Source organism: Puma concolor, chromosome B4 (assembly GCF_028749965.1).
Source record: "Puma concolor isolate L17-30 chromosome B4, mPumCon1.1.hap2, whole genome shotgun sequence".
NCBI lineage: Eukaryota > Metazoa > Chordata > Mammalia > Carnivora > Felidae > Puma > Puma concolor.
In genome coordinates this window covers 108,744,158-108,769,732 of record NC_141673.1, presented here as the reverse complement: position 1 = coordinate 108,769,732, position 25,575 = coordinate 108,744,158, and the positions used below count along the sequence as shown (strand labels likewise).

General features: G+C 47.2%; 1 protein-coding gene across 25 annotated transcripts in view; it reads left to right on the top strand.

Annotated features, from left to right (window-relative positions):
- Positions 1-25,128, top strand: part of MICAL3 (microtubule associated monooxygenase, calponin and LIM domain containing 3) — a 228,696-nt gene extending 203,568 nt beyond the window's left edge. For 18 of the 25 annotated variants that reach the window (XM_086714507.1, XM_086714510.1, XM_086714508.1 and 15 more), the window contains 5 exons: positions 642-735; positions 14,528-14,593; positions 17,314-17,413; positions 17,565-17,638; positions 17,726-25,128. In XM_086714507.1, the coding sequence (XP_086570633.1) occupies positions 642-735; positions 14,528-14,593; positions 17,314-17,413; positions 17,565-17,638; positions 17,726-17,910 (519 nt within the window). In that variant the 3' untranslated portion in view covers positions 17,911-25,128. Of the gene's footprint in view, positions 1-641; positions 736-2,065; positions 5,640-5,689; positions 5,741-14,527; positions 14,594-17,313; positions 17,414-17,564; positions 17,639-17,725 lie in introns of those variants that run through there. The other 7 variants (XM_086714511.1, XM_086714513.1, XM_086714521.1 and 4 more) reach the window with 4 other exon arrangements.
- Positions 25,129-25,575: the final 447 nt, after the last annotated feature.

The window sequence follows — 25,575 nt, the reverse complement described above, 5'->3', positions numbered from 1 at the left end:
TGAACATTATTCTGTATCCACATTCTCTACATTGATTGGATTCCCGGATTTTATTTCATTTTCTGTGTGACATTCTCCAGATATACACCATTGGCTGCTGCTGGGTTGAATGTCCTTCTAGTAACCATTATCAGTCCCCATGGAGCACAGAGAAACTTCTCACTGTGTGCTTCCAAACAGATTCTGGCGTATTGCTCCATTCTAGATTTTTTTTTTTTTTAATCTTTTAGAGACAAGATTTCTGCAGTACTCTCCAAAAATGCCTTGCTAATGCTTTAGCAACCTCACTATTAGCAAGGTCTTACTTAGGCTGCAGAATGTCAGTCCTTCCTGCAGGAGCTTATATCCACTTCTATCTTTGAACTGCCCTGCAGAGGGCTGGTCGCTCCTTTAATGTGCACCCACACACTGTGGTGCTTACTAATGACAAGCCCTGGTCTGCATTGTTAACAAGGCCCAGGGGGATTCGATGTAGGTGGTCATCACACCACACTCTGGGCATAATGCCCATGGACTACTTTCCAACTTTTGGATCTAATTTGTTTTTCTCCCTGTTTGTGTTTGTACAGTTTAGTTGTCTTCCTGAAAGCTAGGAGGTGAGAGAGAAAGTTGGGTACTTACACTGTTCTGTTTTCCCGTAGATTATCCAGCGGCAGCTGGAGCAGGTGGAGGAGAAGCAGAGGCAGCTGGAGGAAAGAGGGGTTGCTGTGGAGAAGGCACTCCGTGGTGAAGCAGGTATTGTCTGGGTCTCCTTTGTGAGGAGGTTTGTTCCTAAAGGAAAGCCCCTGGCCCCACCCCATGGGAGGCTAGTTTTGTGTCACCTCGTCTGGAATTCAGCTTCTTTTCCAGCAGGGTTCTCTGGGGGCCTTCATCACCGAGATTGGGGCTTCCTGCTAAGCAGAGGAAAAGAAAAGCATCTCTGTTTGGGACTGCCCCAAGGCCTGGACTTGTTCTTCCGCCCTGTCTGAGGGCTTGCCATTTATCTGTAGAACGAATTCTCAGTCCACTTCATTTGTTGGTGGCAAGCACTGGGCCTCCTCCTCCTCTCTTCCTCCTCCTTTCCCACCCCATCATTTTCTCTAGAAGAAAATAACTGGGAATGAGGGAAACTGTACCAAAAGGAACCATCACAGAACTGCACGAGCAGGGCCCTCAGCCTGCTTCCCACATGCCACTTCCAGTCTTTAGCTCTCTGGGCTCCCTCCTGCTCAGACTTCACAGGGAATAGGAGGGCATGTGCCCCACAGAGTCCTCACTGCCTCCTGTGTGTGGAGTACACAGGTGTCCTAGTGTGCTGGTCACTCAGGGCAGGGTGGACAGGCTCAGGGGATGGTGGCAAGCCAGCACAGAGTAGACACTGGGAAATGGCTGTGAGGACCACGTGTTCAGTGGCTGCCATCCCCAGGGAAGAGCTGTGGAACATAGTGCAATCACCCCCACCGTTCATCCAAGGAGCCTGTGAGGTGGATTCAGCACAGTTGGGCACACAGAAAGCAAGGAACAACCTGAGTCATCCCTAGTCCCAAGGGCCTAGGAAGAAGCCCTGTTGGTTCAAGACCTTGAAACCACTGGGCCAACCCCAACTATAGCTCCAACTCAGGCATGGAGTGACTGATCTCTGCTTTCTCAAGAGTCCATGAGTCTCGGTCCAGTGTCTGGATGGAGAAACCTCCCTCTCCTTATAGAGAGCCCAGGCCTCCAGGTTCAGCATTCAAGTTGTGAGGCTGGGGATGAAGAAAGGAGGTGACCTAACTTTGCGGTAACCCCTAACTCCTTATTCTAGCAATGCAGAAGGGCAGGGGTGGTGCATCTCCTGGTGGGCGGGCTCTCTGTAAACTGAAGCAGAACCAGTAAGAGGCAGTCAGGAATGGGACCATTTGCTGCCATGTGATCTTGCTGAGCTGACCTCACAGTGTGTGCCTGATGTCAAGATGAATTCACAGGGTTCTGTAGGTCCAAAGTTCATGTGGGGGGGCGTCAGGGTTCAGACATAGAAGTGGATCTTTCCAAGCCCTTCAAGGCCTAGAAATTGCAGCTGACCAGTTGATTCAATGATGACCTTCAGGTGAAGAGATGGGATGGGAGAGAAAGATGAGGATGTGATGTTCTTGGTTTTGTGCCTTACCTGACGCTGGAGTTACTGCTTGAAGCCTGGGCCACCAAAAGCAAAAGCTTGAACCACTGAGCAGCCAGTCAGCCAGAAGCCTGGGACGTGTGACTGCGAGGCAAGCACTGGCCCCTGTGTCAAGGAGTGGAGATTTGGGTTCACCTGAAATGGTCTCCAGGCTTCCAAATGAAGCTGTGATGTCCCCCACCATTTTGTTTTGGCTCCCTGCCCTGCATGTGCTTACTTGGCCTCCTTAGTAAAGCCTGCCCACCCAGAGGGAGTTAGCCTGAGCCCAGCAGGGATGCTCTGCACCAGTTGTAACAGGACTCCCAGAGCCCTACCATCACTGCTTTCTCTTCTGAAGATGTCAGGAGGGAGCCTTGGCCCACCTTTATTCCTTCCTATCCTTTCCCACAGGTTACTTCTGCCAAGATGGAACGTGAGGGATAGATCTTCCAACACATAGTCAGAATAACTCAACCAGCATGTGCTTCTCCATTTCATTGTTAGCATAAGTTCTCAAGGAAGACAGTCTCTGCCTCCTCCTCACAGGGTTCTGAAATTCCAGTGGGCCCACCCCAGGGTTGATGGTTTCTGTAAAGCACCTATCAGGTCCCATGCAGTTCAAGTCTGTGGTATTGCTTCAGTATTTCTGTAACAGGCCATGTTATTCAAGCTGCTGACTGCCAAGGGGTCATAGAAAAATCTACCCTTTGGCATGGGAGATTGCCAAAGTTCCCCTTTCCAGTTATTTAGGTAATTATCTTTTCATAAAAATATACAACCAGGATTTCATCTAAGTCAATGGTTTTCAAACTTGTTTTTTAGCAGCCAAATTATAAGTTAAGTTTAAATCAAAAAGAATGTTGATAAGCACCAGTTTGGAAATACCTCCAGTGATAACAGGCCTCCACATGCAGTCCGTCCCTGGGGCCCAGTGGAGACAGCATCCTGACACACAGAGGGAGTTGCCGTGAATGGTGACAGTGTTTTAGCAGTTCACTTGGGCGTCTCAGGATGTGTGCAGTTGAAATTACCTCCATGCTAGAAGCTAAAGGTGGAGCAGTAGGAATTGTTTTCACAGTTGAATCATTAACAAATCTAACAGCAGCTCCTTCTTTCTTTCTTTTTTTTTTAAATTTTTTTAACATTTATTCACTTTTGAGAGACAGAATAGAGTGTGAGCTGGGGAGGGGCAGAAAGAGGGAGAGAGAGAATCCAAAGCAGGCTCCAGGCTCTGAGCTGTCAGCATAGAGCCTAACACAGGGCTCGCTCGAACTCACTGACTGCAAGATCATGACCCTCTGAGCCGAAGTCGGATTGTTAACCGACTGAGCCACCCAGGCGCCCCAGAAGCTCCTTATTTCTTATAAAGAGTAGATCTCAGAGAAAAGCCCCCAGGCATGTGGTAAACACAAAAGCCAACTCTGCTGTGATATCAGAGCATGGATGTCATCCTCCTAGAGGACTGCACTGTGACAGGAGCTGCTCTGACAGGTTCGGTCTCACTGAGTGATGGTTCCCCAGGATGCTGTCCTGTACTATTATTGATAAGTACTCTACTTGCAGGCCAGAATTTAAATAAATATGTAAGATATCCTCTTCCCTAACACATTTTCAGCAGATACAGACACTTGCACACAGAGAGCTGAAGAAACTTGGTCCTGAGAGCCTCACAAAAGCAAGTTTGCCTGATAGCACAGATTGATGTGTTGATGGTCTTCAGTGGGTTAAAGTTGGCATATCAGACTTCTGAATGTGGTGTGTCTTGTGTAAGTTTGAAAGGAGTTCAAAGTACTTGTGAATCAGTTAGTTGGAAGACCACTTGAAGAACCCTAGGGTTTCACAGAACAGTTTGAAAACCATTGTTCTAGTCCAAACTCTTGTAAGCAAAGCTTTATCAAAACACCTTCATCCAAATACGTATTTATCCTGTTTTTAAAGACAGGCTTTGGTAGCTCCATTGGGAGATTTCCCCATGGTACATTTGGGAAATTCTCAAGATATAGTAACTCCTACCATGAGAATGTATTTCCAAACGTATTTTTTCTTATTTTAAACATATTGCTTCCAAGGCTCGCTTCTTGTCAGAAATCTCAGTGGCCCTGGTCCTACTTGGCAGAGATCATCTTTGAGGCTGAACTGTGAACATTGGCTGTCCTTTCTCTCCTGCTTCTACATTCCATTCCTGTTGTTAGTCTGGTTGCTCCTGGCTGAGTCCTTAAGGAGATAGACTCAGTTGAGCATGATAGTTTGGAGTCTTCCAGCAGTGCTAGTTCGTCCCTTCCCTGAGGGTGCACAGCTGGCTGAGCCTGCCATCCTGTCCTGCCTGATGAGCTCAAGCCTCCATAGGTGTCTGAAGGGGTCCGAGTGTTAGCCAGGCTGCCCTTCCAGAGAAGAGATCTGATACGGACCTGCCATCCTGTTGATCTCCACTGGTCTAAGGCTGACATATATTTGGGCCACAGGGTTAGGCTTAGAGCCTTCAAGCCTAGGGCACATGTGATTTCTAGTGTGGAGCACCTGAGAAACCCTTTCTGTTTCTGGAACTGTGATTCAAATTTAAACCACTGAATCAGCCTTGAGCATGAGTTGAAAAACCATTCCAGGATTACATTCTGCCTTCTGGTTTGTCCATTCTTAAAGGGGAAACCCTCGTGTAGAACAAAAGGCTGCCAGGATCAGCATTTAGATTGAGAGATTTGGAGGCAAAGGGTAACACATAGCAGCTGACTTTTGTTGGACTCTGCATATGTTTATGATTCTGAGAGTGTGAGGACCATCCGCCCAAGCTCAGGCCCTCCGCAGTGACCAGTCTCTGCATCTCAGGCATGTGAAGAACGTCACATCCGTGCTGCACAGCCACGTGGAGCTGGACGGCAAGGAGTGCCTGTAGCCAACAGACCTCCAGGAGCCCTAGGGCAAATAGTCACGGTTCATTGTGTGCTTTTAAAAAGAAGTCTGGCTGAAGTTGGGCCTAATTTCAGAAGAAACAGGATTTCCTTCATCTCAAACCTATCCAGTGAAAGTGGTTCTGCAAAGAGTTTGATATGCTCACCAGTGGGGTCACAGGTGAATTCTTGGGAGAGCTCTGACTGCCTTTAAACCTAAGGATTGGTGGCCTTGCAGAGCTTTTTTAGGATGTTCATATCTTGCCTTCAGTGTCTCAGCCTGGGGCTTCTAATGTTCAGTAAAAAGGTAGTAAGTAGCCCCTGATCTGCCCTTGAATTTTTAAAAATCTTAGATGCAGTTGAGTCCCAGCAGAGGCAGGATTCCCAGCAAAGCCAAGGCCTTCTGTTCTGTCTTAACTGATCAGAGGTCTAAACAGCAATCACATTGCTAATTGGCTATTAACTGTATCACTTGTGGTTTTTAGTGAGCACTCCCTTCCACCACCAGGAAGTATGTAGCTACAGCACGTGTGTATTGTAATGTACTTAGATGCATGCTCTCCAGCTGTTCTCCTCGCCTTCTTGCTGTATCTCTGTTTCTTATGCTTCATGTCATTGATTGCTTTGGGTATGGGGGCACAGGAGGGTTATGTGATCCAGTAACTCTCTCTTCACCAATTCCTTGTTGTAGACTATTGGGGAGAGTCTTATTACAGTGACCTCATCGACTTGCATCTGGGTGGTATGTATAGCAGCATCTGTTGCTGACACTAACCCTGCTGACACCCTCTCCCCGCCCGCCCTTCCCAGTCTCTGCTCACAAACAACAAGAAGATATCAACCTGGTAACCAAATGGCAAAAGCACAGGCCCTTTTCCAGCTCATAATGGAGCAGCATGCTGGATCCCCTGCACATAAATAATCCAGAGGAAGATTTGAGATAGCCTTTGCTGCCCCGGGTTAATTTAATTTTTTTTAATAAAAGTTCACCTACCCTTCCCCATCAACCTCACATCGGCATCCTGGTCCCTCTAATATAGTTTAGTCATTTGACAGTAGTAACCCACATGCACATGCATTCACATGCACACACACACACACACACACACACACACACACACATTTTCTCTCTCCTTCCCCAGTATGACCTGTGCCCTGAATTTCATTCTCATTCCTTACATGTAGGTATCACATCCACTAGGAATCTCACTGCCAGTCACACTCAAGAACCAAATGTGTAAAGAACTCAGCCTCACCCATTTTCATTAGGCTGCGTTCATATTTCCCCTAAAAGATCCAAGTGCATGGAAAAAGATGCAGTTGTGATTTCTGCCCAAATTCACTGACCTTGAGGCTGTGTTGACAGATGCCTATAATTATGTCCTTCCCTCCTCGCTGTGTCATGGAAGTTACTTTGCAGTTCTTTTCAGTGAAGATAGGAAAAGCCTAAGGCAGCAGTTCTCAAAGTATGGTCTCTGGACCAGCAGCATCAGCAACATCACTTGGGAGCTTACTAGAAATGCAAATTTCCAAGCTCTATCCCAGACCTTCGGAATCAGAAACTCTAGAAGTGAGGCATGGTTATCTGTGTTTTAACAAACCTTCCAGGTGACTCTCATGCCCTCTAAAGCAAGAAAACCACTGCCTTAAAGGAATTAACGATTTTTGATGTCTTGACTATACAAAGCTTACCATTTGTATTTGATTAGGGTAATAACGAATCCGTGAGTCTCATTTCTAGACTTTGGGCAGTTTTGTTAAGAGGAGTGTCAAGCAGCTGATCCTGAGGTTAACCAGGGGAGACTCGGGCCCCTCCTTGGAGTTCCTGCATCCTTGGATGGTCCCTCTGACCTCTTCATCTCCCCTTACAGGCTCTTTGCCTAGAAGTTGTCTTACAAGAACTGGCAAAGATTATTGTCTATCATTTTTTGCCATAATCCCATCCTTTTAAGAGTCACTTCGTGGCCCATTCATTTAAAAGCCAAGGACATAATTCTGTGATTTCTACTGTATGACAATTCCATATTGTTAGCCTTGAGTGGTAAGGAAACAGGCTCTTGACCTCGGGTCAGTTGGGTCGCTGCTGGTCGCTGCTTGTTTTCTGTCCCCAGGGTCCCATGGACACCTACCCCTCTTCAGATCCCTTCAGTGCCCCAGAGCTTCTGGTGTGTTCAGGGACTTCCATACTCATGGCCATTGATGCTGTAAAAGGGCTGATGCTTGCATTCCAATTAACAAATCCCATTTCCTGTCTAATATCCTTGACTCCTTTCCCACCTCCTTCTAACATGCCCTGGCAGATGTTTATGTCAATCCTAAAAACGAATCTCAGTGTGTGAAAAAGATTTTTTTTTAATTTAAAATCTCCCAGAAGGAACTGTCAAAACCCATTCCTTTATAGTTATATTCACCCTTCCCTCCCAGCTCAAGATCCTGTTGCCACTGGTTACCTAGTGTGTCTAATTTTGTTTTCTGCACTCCCATGCTTGGGTGATAAAATGTTGTTGGCTATTTTCAGTTCTGTGTCCCTGACTTGAGAGCTTCTAGCCTCTCAGATTTAGAATTCCATCAAATTTCAGAGAAAAAGGAAATAAGTAGAAAAAAGAAATCCCGGGGCGCCTGGGTGGCTCAGTCGGTTAAGCGTCTGACTTCGGCTCAGGTCATGATCTCACAGTCTGTGGGTTCGAGCCCCGCATCGGGCTCTGTGCTGACAGCTCAGCGCCTGGAGCCTGCTTCCGATTCTGTGTCTCCCTCTCTCTCTGCCCTTCCCCTGCTCATGCTCTGTCTCTCTCTGTCGCAAAAATAAATAAAAACATTCAAAAAAAATTTTTTAAAGGAAAAAGAAACCCCAGTGTATTTTCTGAATTATAAAATACCCCACCATCAAATACCTTATAGCCCCTGCTACTTGGTTCTCATCAACCATTGCTTCCTCTTTTGCCAGCTCATTATGATTTCTGTGTTAAATTTAAACTTCTCTTGTGGTTCTGTTCACCACATAGAAGCTGCTACTGTCCTACCAATGAAGCAAAAAAGAGTCATCTATTCTGATGGGAGTGATTTGTACCCCTGGCAGAAAGGGTCCTCTGGGCCCTGTTCCTGCCCGGCTCCAGGAGGAAAACATAGATGCCAAAAATTAGGTCCCTTTTCACTTTCTGCTGGTGTTTCATTCTTAGAATACTTGGTAATATTCATTATTTGAGAAGAAAAATTTCCCTTTTGAAATCTGGAGCCTGAATTATAGAGCCTAATTGTTTCTCTACTCTTACATCACCAAAAGGCTACAGGGCAACCCCATTGCTGGGCCCCAGCACCAATCTTATCAGGTGGGTGAGATGAAGCTCCAAGCAGTGTTCAAGTGTTAAGAATTCCATATCCTGCCCACAGAAGTCCACACTCCTGATCCCTGCCCAGTCCTCTGCCTAGTAAACTATATTGCTTGGATAGGGTCTTTCAGTGGCCCTCAGCTAACTATATTAAGTTCCAAACCTGTATCAAAAGTCTCTTTTTGAGCCACACAGTATAGAGAATAAAGATCTCTTCTTCATATAGTTGAATCTTGTAGTTTCAAAAGAAACCATTAGAAGGACACATAATGAACCCTGTACCAGAGAGGAAGTGTCCCCAAGTGACCTCACTCCCTTTCCTTTTTCTTCCCCAGGACACTGAGCAGGCCCTCCCTAACTGGTCCAGCCACCACATTTTTTTGCACTAGAACAGATAGATGATTGGAAATCTTTAGATATAAAAACCGTTTCTCTTCCAAAGAACTTTCAATTAAAAACATATACCTAAATTCTCGTTTTCGAAGACCTCCCCATTTGATTTGTATGTCTCAAAGGGAAATTGAAAGAACATGAATTGTTCAAAAATGTAACAGAAAGGCCTGGAAAGTGGTCTTTCATGGTTGCTGGTGAGTTGGGGCAGAGACACAGGAAGGCTCACCCCAGGCCTTCTCACCTCCCCTCCCTTTCTGTTCCATTGGTACTTTGATGTTGGTACATTTTTTACTTGTCTTTTGGTCTGAGCATTATTAGCCTTGCTCTGTTTTTGCTTAGGAACTTTAAAATCCTTGAGATTTCCAAGTGTGTGTGTGTGTGTGCGTGTGTGTGTGTGTGTGTGTGTCTGTTTGCATGTGTATACCTTGGATCTCCATTCTTACATGCTTTTTTAGTTTTCTTTTTTGGAGGAGGGCTTCATTTTTTCCCCAATCTAGAGATTCATGCTGCACTGAGTTTTTATAACACAAGGCACATCTTAGCCCTGTCTGTGTATGTAGACTGGGCCTGCTAGACCAGAAACCTTCCACCGTATCGTGATGCTTGCTTACCACCCAGCAGCAGTGCAAACTAGCCAACTTGGTTCTCTCTTAGGGCCAAAGTGTTCGTCGTTGCCCCTGAGTTTGGGATTGAGCACCTCAGCCTTGCAATGCAAAAGCTACTTCTTCTCAGAAGCATAGCATTGATACTGAGCAAATGGGTTTCCTGGGTTGAGGAGTCAGAACAGTTGAGTATAACCTTAGTTAACAAAACATTTGGTCAGTCTTCCCTTGCTTCAGGCTATGTAACCTGAAAAACACAAAAGAAAATCAATGGAAGCCTTGTTCATTATACCCGAATTACCAAGAAGTTCTCCCCTTCCTGGGCATGTGGCTTTCTGCAAGGCTAATCTGGCAGATGGAGCTTGGGCATGACAGGTAATGCCCCTGATGTTCCCTTATGAAAAGATGAACAACATTCTGGTAGTATCTGTAGGATGAATTGTATAAAAAGGTATTGCTGCAATGCTGGCTCAGTTATCAGTAAATATAGTAGCATTACTACCAAAAACAAGTTTGAGAAATGAGTGAAAGTCCACCCAGGCAAGATGAAGGCTGCACAGGCTGGCCCACGGAGACTGGCCCAGAGCTACTGCAGCAGGAAAATAGAAGCACGAAATGTGACTGAGAAATAAACATACCTGTTTCCTATCCGTGACACCTGGAGCTTGTTCAGAGACCAAAAGGAAGTGAAAAAGAATCTCTTACTTTCTGCAGGATTTTCCACATATGTAGCTGGAAAGGAAGTCATCTAACCCAGGGGTACTTTACAGATTTTTATACATGAAACAAGCTAACGTGTATCAAAAGGGAAAATATTGGGGGAGGGGTGCAATTTTTGAGCCTGTAAAAGGGTGATGATGTTTGTAAGCTGATCATTTAGAATTCTGTATTTTTGTGTGAAAATACAAGTGGTGATTCAGCTTATAAAAAGCCCATTTTCCTCATGTCTCTGGTGCACAGTACTAGGCTGGAACATTCTAGTCCCAGGCTGGGGCTTCTGGAATCTAGATATCTCCCTAGCCCATCTGACGAGAGTCTCCACATGGTCTACCAGGCAGGTAGAGACCCTGAAGCCTGTGGTGAGGGCTCCTTTGTCCAACAATGAGAACTGGGAGCCTGTATCATGGGAAGAAATAAGTATCTGGGATGAGGCAGATGCCCACAGCTGCTTCTCAGCTGTATACCAGACCTGGACATCCCCTTTATTTTTGTTCAAGAATCCTGGAGACTGGCCCACCAACTTGCTCCTGGAGTGGCCCCGGGCCACGTGAGAGACAGGGTCTAGAGTGAGGTATCCAAACAGATCAGGGCAAAGTGGTAGTGTGGAGAATGCGGGCAACCTAGGATTCAGGTCCTAGCTTCACCATATGCCCAGCAAAGTCACTTAACCTGTGTGGGCCTCTGCAGAATAATGGGAGGAAGGGATGACATTGCCAGCTTTCCTGGTCTGGCATTCTGAGTAGGGTCTATGTGTGACTCTTCTCCCAGCTGCTTCCAGCAGCCATTTGCTAGATTTGCTTAGAGCCTTTGTTAGCCCTTTATTATTTTTTTTAACGTTTGGGGTTTTTTTGAGAGGAAGTGAGCAGGGGAGGGGCAAAGAAAGAGGGAGAGAGAGAATCCCAAGCAGGCCCCATGCTACCAGCATGGAACCCAACATGGGGCTCCTTCCCACGATCCGTGAGATCATGACTTGAGCCGAAATCAAGAGTTAGATGCTTAACTGACTGAGCCACCCAGGCGTCCCTCTTGGCCCTTTAAAGAGGGCAAACTCTTGGGGCACCTGGGTGACTCAGTTGGTTAAGCATCAGACTTCAGCTCAGGTCATGATCTCACAGCTTGTGGGTTTGAGCCCCGCATCCAGCTCTGCTTAGAGCCTGGAGCCTGCTTCCAATTCTGTGTCTCTGTCTCTCTCTGCCCCTTCCCTGCTCTGTCTCTCTCTCTCTCTCTCTCCCTCTCAAAAATAAACATTAAAAAAAATGTTCAAAAAAAGAGGGCAAACTCTTACTTCAGAATGGGAGAGGAAGATTAAGGGTTTAGTCAGGCTGTGCCACTACTTGGAGCCTCAGATCCCTCACTTGAAAATAGAGAAGCTAATGCCTGTCCAGGTAGCCACCTGGGACCAGTGTAAGGCTCAAATGAAATAATACATGTGAGAATGTTTTGAAATGAAAGCACTATTCATGCTTCTTACATGCATCCCACTAAATCTGATATTCTGCCACTTTTCAAAATCCAATGACCCATCTCATCCCTGCCCCCAGATGTCAAGATGAGTGGGTGCTAGAGCACCACTGATGGTGGCCACCTCTCAAAAGAAAGCACTGCTTCAGAGGAAGAAGTTGAGTTTGCTGCCAGGGTGAAAGTGGGGCAGGTGAGCCTGCAGCATCTGGAAGGCAGACAGAGTAGTCCAGGATGAGAGTGTAGACCTGCTGCTGAGAAGCCTCCAACCAGGACCAAATTCTGGGTTTGCTCAGAGGTGATGACTGCAGTCCTCAGGAGACACAGAAATAGTCTGATCAAAGTGACACATACGGTACCCATTACAAAGACACAGAGACCTAGCACCCTAGCACTTTAACCATAATAAACTTCTAAAAAACTCGTATTTGCCATAAGCTTGATGATATGTTTGCTCTTAGAACTAGTGGACCAAATCATCTATTTCTCACATCTCCAAAAAAGGCAAAGAAATTACACTCAAAATCAGTACCTCTGTGCTTTCCTTGCATGCTCACTTCAGATTCAAGTCTGGGTGGAACTCCCCTTGTTTAACTGGTTTTTTCCCCTTGATTTCTCTCTTTTTTTTTTTTTTTTTTTTTTTTTTTGAGAACCAAAAAGAAATTTTTTTTCTCTTCTTGGTTTTTTATTTTTTTAAATATAATTTATTGCCAAATTGGTTTCCATACAATTTTTAATTGTTTTTTAACATTTATTTATTTTTGAGAGAGTTAGACTATGCACAAGTGGGGAGGGACAGAGAGAGAAGGAGACACAGAATCCGAAGAAGGCTCCAGACTCTGAGCAAGCTGTCAGCACAGAGCCTGATGCAGGGCTCAAACCCACGGACCGTGAGATCATGACCTGAGCTGAAGTCGGACGTTCAACCAACTGAGCCACCCAGGCTCCCCTTCTTATTTTTAAAGCAGTATTTATTGGGCATTTTTTCTGATTATTAAAGTAGTGTATATTATTACTTAGAATTTGGAGCATGAAGGAAAGTCTGAAGAGGAAAGTTATAACCATGCATCCTGTCAGCTCCACTAGCTCCTTTCCAGGGGTTCCCATTCTGCCTTCTGTTATTAGGATAATGCCTTCTTTTTTTTTTTTTTTTTTATACTTTTTTTTAACACCTGCTTTACCTGATGTCCCCTTTTCTAATTTCATTTGCTAATTTCTGTTCTGAATATCCTGTTACCTCATATTGTCATCTGTGTTGGAAAGGGTGTATGAGGATGTGGTCTACATAAAAAGAACTAAAAGCTACATTTGTGATATCCAGAAAGTAGAAACACATTTAAACATACATGCAGGTACATGGGCTCAACTGTGTTGGTTGTGTATCAAGTCACTGTCCCTTGCTAATGAATGTGGACACTGTTCCACTCTGCACCACAGGTGTGTTTGCATATAATATCAGTACCAGGAAGCAACAGAGAATGTTACATTGACATTGTGTGTCATGAGATTTATCCAGGTATTCTGAGCACCAACAGGGAGTCTGCACTTTGAAACAGAGAAGGTTGAATGTGGATCAGCTATAAGCAGAGAAAGGAGCCTTTCTTCCCAACCCCAGTGCATCAGCTGATCACAGTCATGTCTGTTTAGAACCCTGGATGTAGTCAACATTGCAGACACACATGCATACCCACAAACAAGTCTCTGGCTTTAGTTTTGAAGTATTACCTGATACTAGGTTCATTGTGCACAAAGCACTATGATGAACACTGAAGGGCGTGAAAGAAAGGGAAAATATGGTGCCTGCATTTGCAAAGCAGAAGGGCCCATCAACCAATAGCTTGTCTATTTAGCCCTCTTATTGACTAAAACAGGTCTATTTCTTAAACCCTGTTCTAATCCTAAAACTGCCCCTGCTCCCTGTAGTCCTGAGGCCATTTCTCTGAGCCTGTGTCTCCTGTGTGTGCCCTGGTGGTTCTGTGATGGTCCCTTGCTGGGCTCCCCTCCCTCCTCCTGGGTAACCATCAGGTCTCCCTAAGTCTTAGACATGTCTCTCTGCACACTGTCTTCTCTCAGTTGCCCCGTCCATGACTCTTACCAGCATTGTTACTGTGAGTTTTCGGCATGTCCTGTCAGCTCACCCCTTTTGGTCTTCCGGTCCAAAGTATGACAGCCTTCCCCTAGATGTGGCATTGGAACGCTTTGTGGAGATGGAGGGGCAGAAGAAAAGGGGGTGGTTGTCTCTCCCTGGTACATGGGGGGATAGTGAGATGGACTGGTGGAAGTTGCCCCTGTGTAGTTATGTTTCCCTCAAGTCACCCTGGATCAGAATTCAAAGCATTACAGATATCAGCCCTGGAAGCCCATCCCAAGGTCAGGTGCTGCCTCCATAGATTCAGAGCTTCTTTCTGTGGGCATGGCAATCCCTTAGACTTACCCAGGGTTAGTTTTACGTGGAGTGCATGCGTCTGTGGTGACATCTTAGAATATTTCACACAGGTTTGGTTGGTGACCCGAGGTTATCACCTGCAAACTTAGGAGCAGTGTTGGCCACATATTTAACATGAACTGTTCCACAGAAATAGGCAGACAAGTCCCAGGGGCTTTGGGTATTTTTGAGGAGGGAACCCAATACCCAGATGTCACCACCTTCCCAGTAAGGAACAGAGGAAGAAGGAGCATCCCACTCACCCCAAGAGCCACCCACCATCATAAGGGAACACGTGCATTCCTTTTTGAAGCCACATGCCCGATGCCTGGGTCTGCTCTTGTTCAGTTTCCGTGCTGAAAAAAGGACTTAATTCATTTGTAGACTTTGTTTCCCTTGTTTCTGCTTTTCCATTTCTTGTATTTTTTTTCTTTTCCTCCTGTTGTTCCTTTCTCACTTCTTATGCTTTTTGTCCTCTGCTTGTTTTTTATTTCACCTTCTCCCTGTCCCTCTCCACTTCCAAACTCCTCTTCCTCCTCCTCCTCTTCCTTTTTGTCTTTCTTCGTCTCCTCCTCCTCCTTTTCCTTGTTTGGTCCTTTTTGAAGTTGAGCCCAGTGGCGGGACTCCACGGCGTAGACCTCTCTCCTTCTGCCCTTGCTGTGTCCAGGAAGGTAACGTAACTCCCCCAACCTCATCCCCACTGCCTCTCAGGGGTCATAGCAACACTAGTCAAACAGGGACCCAAAATCCAGTTATTTCTCTTTTTCTCTGACACTTGAAAGCTTTGTTACAAAACTCTATGAGTATGTGGCAGTTTCTTACAAGGTACAGTATCCCTTTGACTGTCTTGGGGAGGACTGGGGTACAGAGGGGAGCCAGAGAGCCTCCAGGTAGGGGCCTTTCAGGCTGCAGCTGAGCATCCCATGATTTATGCCAGTATTCGTGGCTGGACCTTTCAGACTCAAATCTAGCAGTTAGAGGGGCCAGGGACACAGGTGAGGAACCTCCTACCTGTGCGGCAGAGATTTCTATTGGTGTCGTCGAGGAATACTGTCCTTACAAAGACTGGTCAGATGTCCCCAAGTTATTTTCCAGAAAAAAAACAAAAACAAAAACAAAAACAAAACACCACTAGATGCAAACTTTCTACCCTGTGTCTTGCTGAGTGTGTGTGTGTATTTTTTTTTTTAAGTTTGTCTGATTTGAAGTCTGTTGTGGTGATAAGATTGTTGTTGAAAAGGCATGTGGGAAGGGGAAAGGGGAGTGTGGTCATGACTAACCCTTGCTAACTTCTTACTCTGCTCTTCATGGCGCTCACATTTGACTTTCACCCACCCCACCATATACCTTTGCTCATCGGCTGTGAACAGTCTCTACCATAGCTCATGAGCAGTGTTCGGATGTCTCCCAGTGGAATTTTTGTCCTTGCACATGGGGAGGTGGGAAGGAGGGAGAGACCTCCCAGTGCGTTCACAGCTTGCCGCACTGGACAGCTTGCATGCCTCAGGGCTCCATCTTCCATGGCCATGTGGGCACACTGTGCAGAGACGCTCAGAAAGGAATGCATGGAACTGAGCTGTGGGCTGCTTTAAAAGCCTAAGGACCAAGTCTATTGGGTCGGGTAAGGAGAGCTTTTGTCCCCAGAAACCCCAGCACTTCACAGAAGCAGGCTTGGCTGGTCAGGAGAGAGCTTCTATCCTTCAGAGTAGGACTCGGGGACAGGACTTCACCTTGGAAGCATAGCTGCATGTGCACCCAGGCACAGTGCAAACACTAAACCCTGCTTGTGTGAGTGCAATTCACTTCTGCCTCTCCAGAGTGTGGTCCCCGTTGAAAGACTAACTGGCAGGGGCCTCCTGTGTGTCAAGCAAACAACCTGGCAGAAAGAGAGTTATCTCTGAACCATGTGCAAGGAAGTCAGATGGGAAGAATGTAGGAAAACAGAAAGGAGTTTGATACAGGGGAGTTGTCCCACCTGAGGGTATATTCCATATGTTTCTGGGTCTGGTCTTTACTGGGATGGGACATCCAGCCAAGTGAGTCATAAAATGGAAGGCACTTTGAAAGATTTCCCAGTCCAATGCCTCTTAACCTGGGGCCCATGGGTGGACTTCAAGAAGCCCATGAACACCCTGAAGTTTATATAAGATTGCTGGATGTGTACACATGCATTTTTCTATGAAGAGAGTCCCTAGATTTCCTGAGATTCTCAGAATGGTTTGTAATCCAAAAATATTGAAGACCACTGATGTAATGTGTATTTTACTTCAGGCAGGACCACACTATTGCCACAAGCTGCTACTGCTTTTTTTTTTTTTTTTTTAATGTTTATTTGTTTTTGAGAGAGAGAGAGCAAGCTCAAGCAGGGGAGAGGCAGAGAGACAGACAGAGATAGAGAATCCCAAGTGGGCTTTGTACTGTCAGCACAGAGCCTGACATGGGGCTCAAACTCACAAACTGTGAGATCATGACCTGAGCCGAAATCAAAACTCAGCTACGTAATCGACTGATCCACCAAGGTGCCCCTTGCCATGAGCTTCTTTGTGTTCCAAGGAAAAAGAGTTTGTTCCCTCCTTGGGTGGTTTCATTCCTTGGAAGGTTCTTCCTTCTGTCCTCCTGTTTCAGTTAAGCCCAGCAGGGTCAGGCTGCCCTTGATGGAGATTTAGGTATCGGCCATGTGTTAGTGTAGAGCACCAGCCCCAGAAACTGCTGCTGGAATTGGGTCAAAGAGTACTGCCTTATTTAGTCTCTAGGGTCTGCTGGTGTTTCTCTGCCCTTGGCGAGAAACCTGATAGCCATCCTGGGATGTACTACATATACAGTGCAGGAAACTTGAGGCCAGAAGTTCAGAAAAGGTACCTCATTGATGGGGATGTAAAGAAATGATTAGCATCAGTACCAGTCAGTGGCCCAGAGAGGGGCAGTAGCCCAGAAAAGAGCTGGGTTAATGAGGGTAATTTAAAAGGAGGGGTAAGTGCAGTTTATAAATTTGCATTTGCCTCATTCATGAGACTGGTTTCCTCAGAGCAGATTTAGTACATAGCAAGTACCAAATAAATGCTGAATGGGAAAAAGGAGGGCAAGGCACTTAAAACATACCAAGAACTAAACCACTGAGCAGGAGTGGTCCAAATAAGCTGTGACCAGGTTACTGAGGGGGTGAGGGCTGGGCCTGGGAAGGACAGATGGAAAGCACAGAATCCATTAGGCTCTGGGGGTAGGCATGGTGGCCCCCCTCCATGTCTGTAGGCAAACTTTGGACCTGGCTTGGGAGTGTTCCGGCAGCATCCTGCTCGGCTCTCTTTGCACATTTGCCCCAGTGTGATAACTCCTGCCGGCCGGGGTAGACAGGAGACATTTTCTGCGCCTGACGTACCCTCTCTCTTGGCAGGCATGGGCAAGAAAGATGACCCCAAGCTGATGCAGGAGTGGTTCAAGTTGGTGCAAGAGAAAAATGCCATGGTGCGCTACGAGTCAGAGCTGATGATTTTGTGAGTGGCCTGAGATTGGGGACCCAGCTATGGGGGAGGCTATCAGCTCAGCACCTGTCACGGCAGGAGCACAGCTGTTTCCTAATTTAGGCGATGGGGAAATATGGTCCCCAAGTCACTGTCTCCCTCTTCCCCCTGCCCCCAATCCCAGTGCCCGGGAGCTGGAACTTGAAGACCGGCAGAGCCGACTGCAGCAGGAACTTCGGGAGCGGATGGCTGTGGAAGGTAAGAGGGGAAGCGCGCTCTGGAAAGCTGGGTGTGGGTCTGCTGCCTCCTGGTCCTGTAGACCTAATGTCTTTGGCCACTGCCCAGATCACCTGAAAACCGAGGAGGAGTTGTCAGAGGAGAAGAAGATCTTGAACGAGATGCTGGAGGTGGTGGAGCAGAGAGATGCCCTCGTGGCCCTGCTAGAGGAGCAGCGGCTCCGGGAAAAAGAGGAGGACAAAGACCTGGAGGCCGTCATGCTGTCTAAAGGCTTCAGCCTGAACTGGTCCTGAGTTGTACCCGTGCTCTGGCTGGCTGGTCTGTGGCATCTGCCTGACCCAAGCTGGGTTCTTCCAAAAACCACCCGGATGCAAGATCTGAGAAGACCTGGCACCTCCTGGGAGTTTACACTGAAATGTCTACGTGCCTCTTGAAAAGTGGGTCAAATGTCTGTGCTATGGGGAACCCCAGGCGAGGATGATTATCTGAGGTGGCGGAGCCTCCTTGGAAGAGGCCCACCCTGACTTCCCGCTCCAGAGAGAGAGGAACACAGAGCATTTGACACGTAACGCAGGAAAAGGAGAACCTGCACGCTCCCCAAGGACGCACGGTGACTGGTGCCCCTTCCACGGGAGGAGGTAAGAGGCGGAAGCTGCCCCCTCTCTGACAGAACCACAGCCGCCAGGGTGTGCCTCTACAGAGCAGAAGGGACGGCCATCGTCTTCGTGCTCCCTGAAGCACCACCAAAGAAATGAAGAACACCCCCCAGGAGGCAAGATGTGAATCAAAACCTGGGAGGGGGCAGTGGCCAGCAGGTCAGTGCCTACGCCGGCATCACAGGGGGACCTGAAGGCGGGCTGGCTCCCGAATTCATTATGCAAGAAGGAGGACCCAGGAGGGATCTGCTCCCCGGCACCCCCGCACCACACACTGGACCCCTGGTGGCCAAATGTCCCAGGCCTCTCTCTGGCTCTGGCCTGAGGCCTGTGGATTGCTGCATTCTGCTTTTAATTCACAACAATTTTGACACTGGAAAATACTGACTTTGGGGGACAGGATGAGGCCCGACATTTCAAGCCCCCACTTGACAGACAGGCGTTGTCACTGTTCAGCGCTTCACGTCGGGGCAGGAGATTATCTTTTTCCTTGACGTTTTTCCTGTGTTTGCACATTGAAATGAAGCTGACAACCTGGCAAGACGCTCAGCCGCTTCGGACCCTTTTTGTCAATTAACTTATTTTTTTAATACTTGAAAAGAAGTAACTTCATTTTTATATCTTTACTAGAGACACTGATCACGTGGCACCCGGTGTAGGAGTGACGGGGGTGTCTGCTGCGTCCTACACAGTCCCATCCCAAACTGACTGAATGCTGTTACAGCTGTCTATTTATTAGCCTTCTTCATCGTGTTGCCGACCCAGTTGGCATTAGGGAGCAGCTGAGACCCTTGTGTGGGTTCTTGGTTGTAGCTCTTCTGTCCCCTCCTGTACTTTGTGTCTGGCACCTTCTCCTTCACCTGGCTCACTCTTACTGTGGTACCAAACTTTTGTGTCTGCACCATTCATCTGTCAGGGGTACATTTCAGCACTGTTTGAGGCCAGGTCAAAAGGCACAGATGTCACTCACCTCTCTCTATTGAACCCTGGCTCTGCAGAACCCGTTTTTTTTTTTTTTTTTTCTCTGCTTTGGTGCCAGGGTTTCACCTCCCACAGCATATTTATTAAAGTTTGGGGGTAAGCCCTTTTCCAAGCTGGCCGAGACAGTGTATGGTGGGACCCTGTAATCCATCTAGCTGATGAGAATTCCCCTCAGCCTAGCCTCAGGTCCCACCAGACAGAGATGTAAGTGTTGTAGCACATATTGGAATTTAGGTTGGTCTCTCACAGTTAACGCCACCCCAGACCTCCTCTGCACCCAGATCTCCATGGGGAGGCAGGGGTAATGAGCACCATGTAACCAGCTCCTTGAGCCAAACTGCTCACTTCTCCTAGTTCAACCAGAGACTGGCCTTGTGCAGCTCATAGAGCCACGGTGTGGGAAAATCTGGTGGCACAGGGCTTGTCCAGCCACACAATGACATGCGGTCCACCCAGGGACGATTCCTGTCAGGGCCAGGCCCATCTGGGAGGGTCCTCCAGCAGAAGACTTCTGGTTGAGAGGGGCCTGTGTAGAGAGAACAGAGGCCTGGCAGCTCTTCAAGGCAACCTAGATCAGGTGTCCGTGCTGACCTTGGAACCTCCAGGGGGACCCACACCATGCCTCAACTTGAACATTCATTCTTAGTACAAAGGAGCAAAGAACCTGTCTTAACTCTTCACTTTGTCCGAAGGCTGCCATCTCTCTCCTGTGGAAATCCAGATATGCTGCTAGCAGCTGTCACAGCTCTGACTTCTTCACTTTCTGTTTTCTGATGAGACAGAATCTCCATTTTTATGCTTTTCTTAAAAAGGGGAGGGGTGGGTGTTCTAGATTCTATCTTTAAACCTCAACCTTCCAGTAAAATTGGACTTGAGACAGGACCTTCATCAGGAGGCCTTGTCCCTAACCTGCTTCACCTCTTGAATGCCACCTTAACTAGCCAAGCCCCAGGAGAGCTGTGCCTGCATCCCTTGTGGCTCCTGCTAATCCCAGAACAAGGAAGCAGTTTACGAAGTGGCTGGTAAGGGATGCGGCCATAGCGATGTGCTGTAAGTAGCTTAATGTAGCAGGAGCACCAGATGTTACCGTCTGCCCTTGCTGCCGGCCAGTACTGGTCAGCCTTTTAACACTCTGCACTCTGCCGAAGCACACTGCTGCCTGCGGTTAATAGAAGGGGGACTGAAGACTCTGCAGAGTAGCTTCAAAAATCCACCAGCCTGCAAAATGTTTGCCAGTTCTCCACTCCCAATGGTGTTGCGACTTCAGGTTCTAGTAGTGCACCTTTTTTTTTAAAGCTCCCATTTTATAACCACTAGTTTGCAGTTTATTTTAGTACCCTGGTGACATGCTGCGTGAAATGTTTTCCAACTCTGGAAATGCATGCAGCTCCAGGCAGGTCCCCTTCCTGACATTTAAGTCCTCTTGAAGGCAGGAGACAGAGAATATATATATATAAATATACACACATCAATGTGTGTGTATATATATGTATGAAATGCCAGAGTTTGAGCCCAAATACAAGGTCAATACAGTGGACAACCAGTCCAGTGTCACTAGAGGGAAGGCTGTAGGCACCCCTACTCCTGAGTCTAAGGGACTCCATGTGGGGTTCTAACCCTGCTCAGGTGATATATTTGGGCCTTTGCCCTCAAACTATCCTCCAGTTGCTTTTGACCAGCAATGATAGACTATCCTTTCAGAAGAAGAAATTTTTCAGTGGGGCAGGAGGTTTAAAGGAAAAAAATTGAAAGGTGGTAATAACTGAGCTGCCAGTTAGGCAGAAGGGGAATGGGCCATTTTATGCGCAATAAAAGTTTTTAAAAGAAATACAGAATATTTCTTTTTTTAAAAAAATTTTTTTCAATGTTTATTCATTTTTGAAAGAGAGAGGCCGAGCACAAGCACACCACAAGGGGTGGTGTGGAGACAGAGGGGGACACAGATTCCAAAGCAGGCTCTAGGCTCTGGGCTGTCAGCACAGAGCCCGATGCAAGGCTCAAACTCACGAACTGTGAGATCATGACCTGAGCTGAAGACGGAAGCTTAACCGACTGAGCCACCCAGGCGTCCGGAAATACAGAGTATTTCTTAGGTCATTTTACTGGACTTGGCAGTGAGCCAGGATGCATTTCCACGTCCCACTACCTGCCTCTCTTAGGGAGATGCTGTCCATGCACATCATTTATGTCTGGCATATGCATGGGTGTGTGTACAAGGTTGTTTAAAGAACACAACTTTGTTTTGTTTTTTGTTTTTTAGTTTGTGCTTTTTTTTTTTAGTCCTTCATATTATCCTGGCTCAGCCCCCAACTGCTATCATTTGAGAAAATGCCTGAAACAATTTAGTGTGATAAGCTATTCTTCAAGTCCAAGTGATCCTATGGTCCTGGCAGCCTTCTTTGCCAGCACTGCTTCTGTGCCTGCCTCACCTCTGTCCTTTGATACAGCTAACTGGGAAGCCCAGTGGCATGGGGTCTGCGGCCTTCAGGTCTAAATTGTTTAGATGTGTCAGTGTCCCCATCTACATTCAGCATAGGGTCTTGGAGAGATGATGTCACCCATCTTTAGACTGGAACCATCCCCAAAGGATTGAAGGCAATAATCCTGGTGAACTCTTCTTTCTTCACTACAAGAAGCCTCTTGGGTTAGAATCCAGATGGAGACACATTCCAGCTCAGCTCTTTTCCCCTTCTCTGGTGTGTTGACCTATCGGGAGATAGCTGACTTTGTTGTCACCCATAGAACTAATCCCAAAGGCACAAGGCTTCCCTCTGGAGCAGTAACAGACAGCAGGGAAAGAAAAAATGGCACTAGATGTGTTGAGGTGAGCCTTGCCCGGCCTAGAGGTCACTGCCTTGGAAGCTGGCTCCTAGAGCCTTTCAGCTTTATTGCCAGCTATCCCAGAAAGAAGAAAGGACCCTATCTTAGGTAGAAAAAAATATAACCGGCTTGAGTGAATATTCTGTGGCTATGACACATGCTTATTGGGAAAGGCTGGAGTTTGGTAGTCACCTGTGCTGATCCCAGTCACCTTTTGTTCCTCAGAGGTCTTGCTTTGATTAGAGCTGGAAACAAGCAGGATTTGACCACAGGTCACAGCAGCCCCAGGTGGCAGGAAATGATGGCTGCTGTTTTTGGCAGGCAACAGAAAGGAACGCTACATAAGCCCTATGTAAGTGCACCTCAGAAACACATACCCCCTTTCCTTCCAAGAAACTCTGAAGGAAATGTCTTATGTCTCTGAAATCCCTCCTGAACCCTTAGGAATCAGAGTAAAAAATGGTAAATGGAGAGAATGTTTTGAGCTGGCCAGTCCCCTTAAGGAGACTCCCTTCTCTGTGTTATCTGCTCAAAAGATCCCCTCCCAGCAATGCTAGTGAAGAGGGTAAGAAACCATCCTCTCAGGTGGATTTTGTCCCACTGAAACATCAGCCCAGGGGGCCAGAGCTGCACCTCATACTCTAAACCAAGGAGCCTGTTAGACCAGATGCCCAGGGTCACAAAGACCTTTTACACTCCCATATGGACCACCTATTGCTGTCAAACTTCACCAGGTAGCATTTTGTGACAGCCCCACTCCTTGTGTCCTCTGCCCTGAGGTCTTATAGGTGGGGCTTAAACAAGGAAGCTGGAGTCCTGGCTTCTGTGGGAGGCCATGTGTGCTGGCTGCCTCTGCCTGAGAAGCCACCTTATTACTAAGACATATGGAAGAGGAGACTGCGTCCCATGATGCATGCATATACATGTGTGCATACATGTGCGCACACGCACCTTCTTTTCATGATCAGTATGCCCTTTCTGAACCAGTGTGGACCTCTAGCTCTAAAGTAGGCTGAATATAAGCCTTTGGACCCAGGAGGGTCCAACTGAGGGTCCAGGCTAAAGCAGGATCCAAGTTGAGGATCTTGTAACAGTAAACAGCTCAGCGCCTGGAGGATTACAGTTGTATTGAATGGTCTCCCACGTAGGCAGCTGGAGCATCCCCAGATCCAGGGGAAGGGTCATTTACAGTGCCCAGTACAAGAGTGGGGCTGCCTCATGCAACTTGTGAAATGAGAATAACGTTGCTGGTTTTTGTGTCCACATGTGAGAGAGTGGTAAGGAATGTGAGTCGGATGAGATTAAGGTTGGCATTCAGACATGAAACTCATTCCTGCCTCTTCCCTGACTTCAGAGGAAGCCTTAGGCCTATCACTTAACTTGTCAGTGCCTCCCTCCTTGGTAACCAACCCACAGAATCCATGGGAGGGCAAAGCATTGAAGGGTTTGAGATTCTTGAATCAGGGCCTTTGTAGATGAGCAGACATCTTTCATGATGGTAACTAATGTTCACCTTGAAGAAACCTGAGAAGGACTGAGGGGAAGCAGTCCCAGCACCTCTAGGGTCTGGCTCCCTACTACCCGGGTTCATCACAGATCTATCTGGTGAGCCAACGGAGTTGTGCATTTACTCTTAATTACTTAAAATGCTGGGCTGAATCTTCTGTTTCCTCTCAGGAACTTAACTTACTCATGACAGGTTGATGTAGATGGGCAGTGTTTCCAGAACCTTCATATGGGTCGCTGCTGGATGCGTGCCTGAGGCTGGACGATGCTGAGCCTGAGTCAGCACTCAGTGCCTTACTAGGAACAAACCAGCACTCTCAGTTCAAGAGGACAACACTCCAGTCTTTTTCCTCCTGCCTCATTCTACACCCGCCAACCACCTCCACCTTCATCTTGAGGCAGCTCCACCAGACCTGCTCTCCCAGCAGTGACTCCAGGGGACATACCACATGTCCCTAGTCCTCCAGAGTCATTACCAAGGAGAAGGGGTTCGTCCAAGTGAAAGCTAGGGTGTATTAGTGTTATGGTGCTGATCAAAAGCCAAAAGAACAAGGGTTCACTCACATGCACCACAGGCAACTGGCACAACAAGTGACAAGAAAAAGTGAGTTTCTTGGTGGGGAAGTCTGGATGAATATCCAGCATCTGGCGATGTGGCCTTCAGGTTGTCTCCCTAAGAGTTTAAATGCCAGGTCTTTCCCGTGGGAGAAAAAAACAAGAAGCACCTGACAGCCAACAGCCCTCTTTCCCCAGCTGCATTTTATTTAATGTTTTTTTTTTTAATGCTTTTAAAGAATTAAGTACCATTTTAAAAATGTAACCAGGGCCAGACTTACTTGCCAGCCTTCATATTGGGACAGAATACTGTTTCTGGCCCTAGAATTAACATTTTAAGTCTTCATCACATTGTTCTTAAAATCACCTGTAAAAATCCGGTTGGGGAAGCAGAAGGGTGAGGCTGGAAGATGCTGGCCCTGGGTCAGCACTTGGTGCCTTATACCAGTTTGGGAACAAACCAGCACTCAGCTCGGTCAGTGGGGGTTCAGGGGGACACCTCATTCTTTTCCCTGATGCCTCATCTACAGCCCAGGGGATCCAGAATTGGTAGAGCCTTAACTCCTGAGGGGTGGTCACCCCAGACTGTCTCTTCTGAATGAATCACCCCAACAGGCCTTGGCCCCTGCTCCTGGAAGATGCAGACAGCGGTCCCAGGACCCCCACCAAGTTCTCCTATGGGAAGATATTTGGAAGAAGCATCAAGGTCAGACGAGTTTTCTGAAACACCGTGCCTGAGGAGAGTAGGTAGAGGGTATGCCTGCCGTGCTGATCGCAGTGGTTGACAATAAATGTAAAATAAGTTCATGCCTATGTATGTGAAGAGCCCCGCCGACCCTGTTCATGACTTTTAGAGTCATTAGTGGGAAGGAAAGAGGGAAACAAGTAGAAAGTAACTTTTCAGTTTGGTGTAGCAGGGTCCACACTGAACCTCTGGCTGTTTGCACTCCTGTTGTGGGCAACAACCAAAATAAAATCGGTCATTATTTTTTTCTTCTGTGTGGAAGAGGATCATTTCTCCCCTCAAGCAAGTTCACACCCCCAGTGGGACCGGGATGTGCCCATAAAACCAAGGGCTCCAAGGATGCCTTCTCTCCTTGAGGTGCCAGGACCACCTGCCCACCCGGTCTGGCCTCCAGCAGAGCCAGCACCCATGGGGGTGGGTGAGCTGTATCCCTGCTTGTTACTCATGTCTCCTTCCACCTATCCCCCTGCTCCAGTCATTTCTACCTGCCCCCCACAACTGTGTATGGATTGGAAAAAAAACACTGTGAGCTAGGAGAATATTTCTGCCTCTCGTTCCCTTGATCTTACTATGTATCTTGAAAGAAAAAAACGGGCAGAAAAATTGTCTTCCTCCCCAACCCTCTGCCGAGGACCCCCCTCTCAGCATTTCCTCATGCTTTTTCATCTCAGGGCGAGCATGTGAAGTTGAGCTGT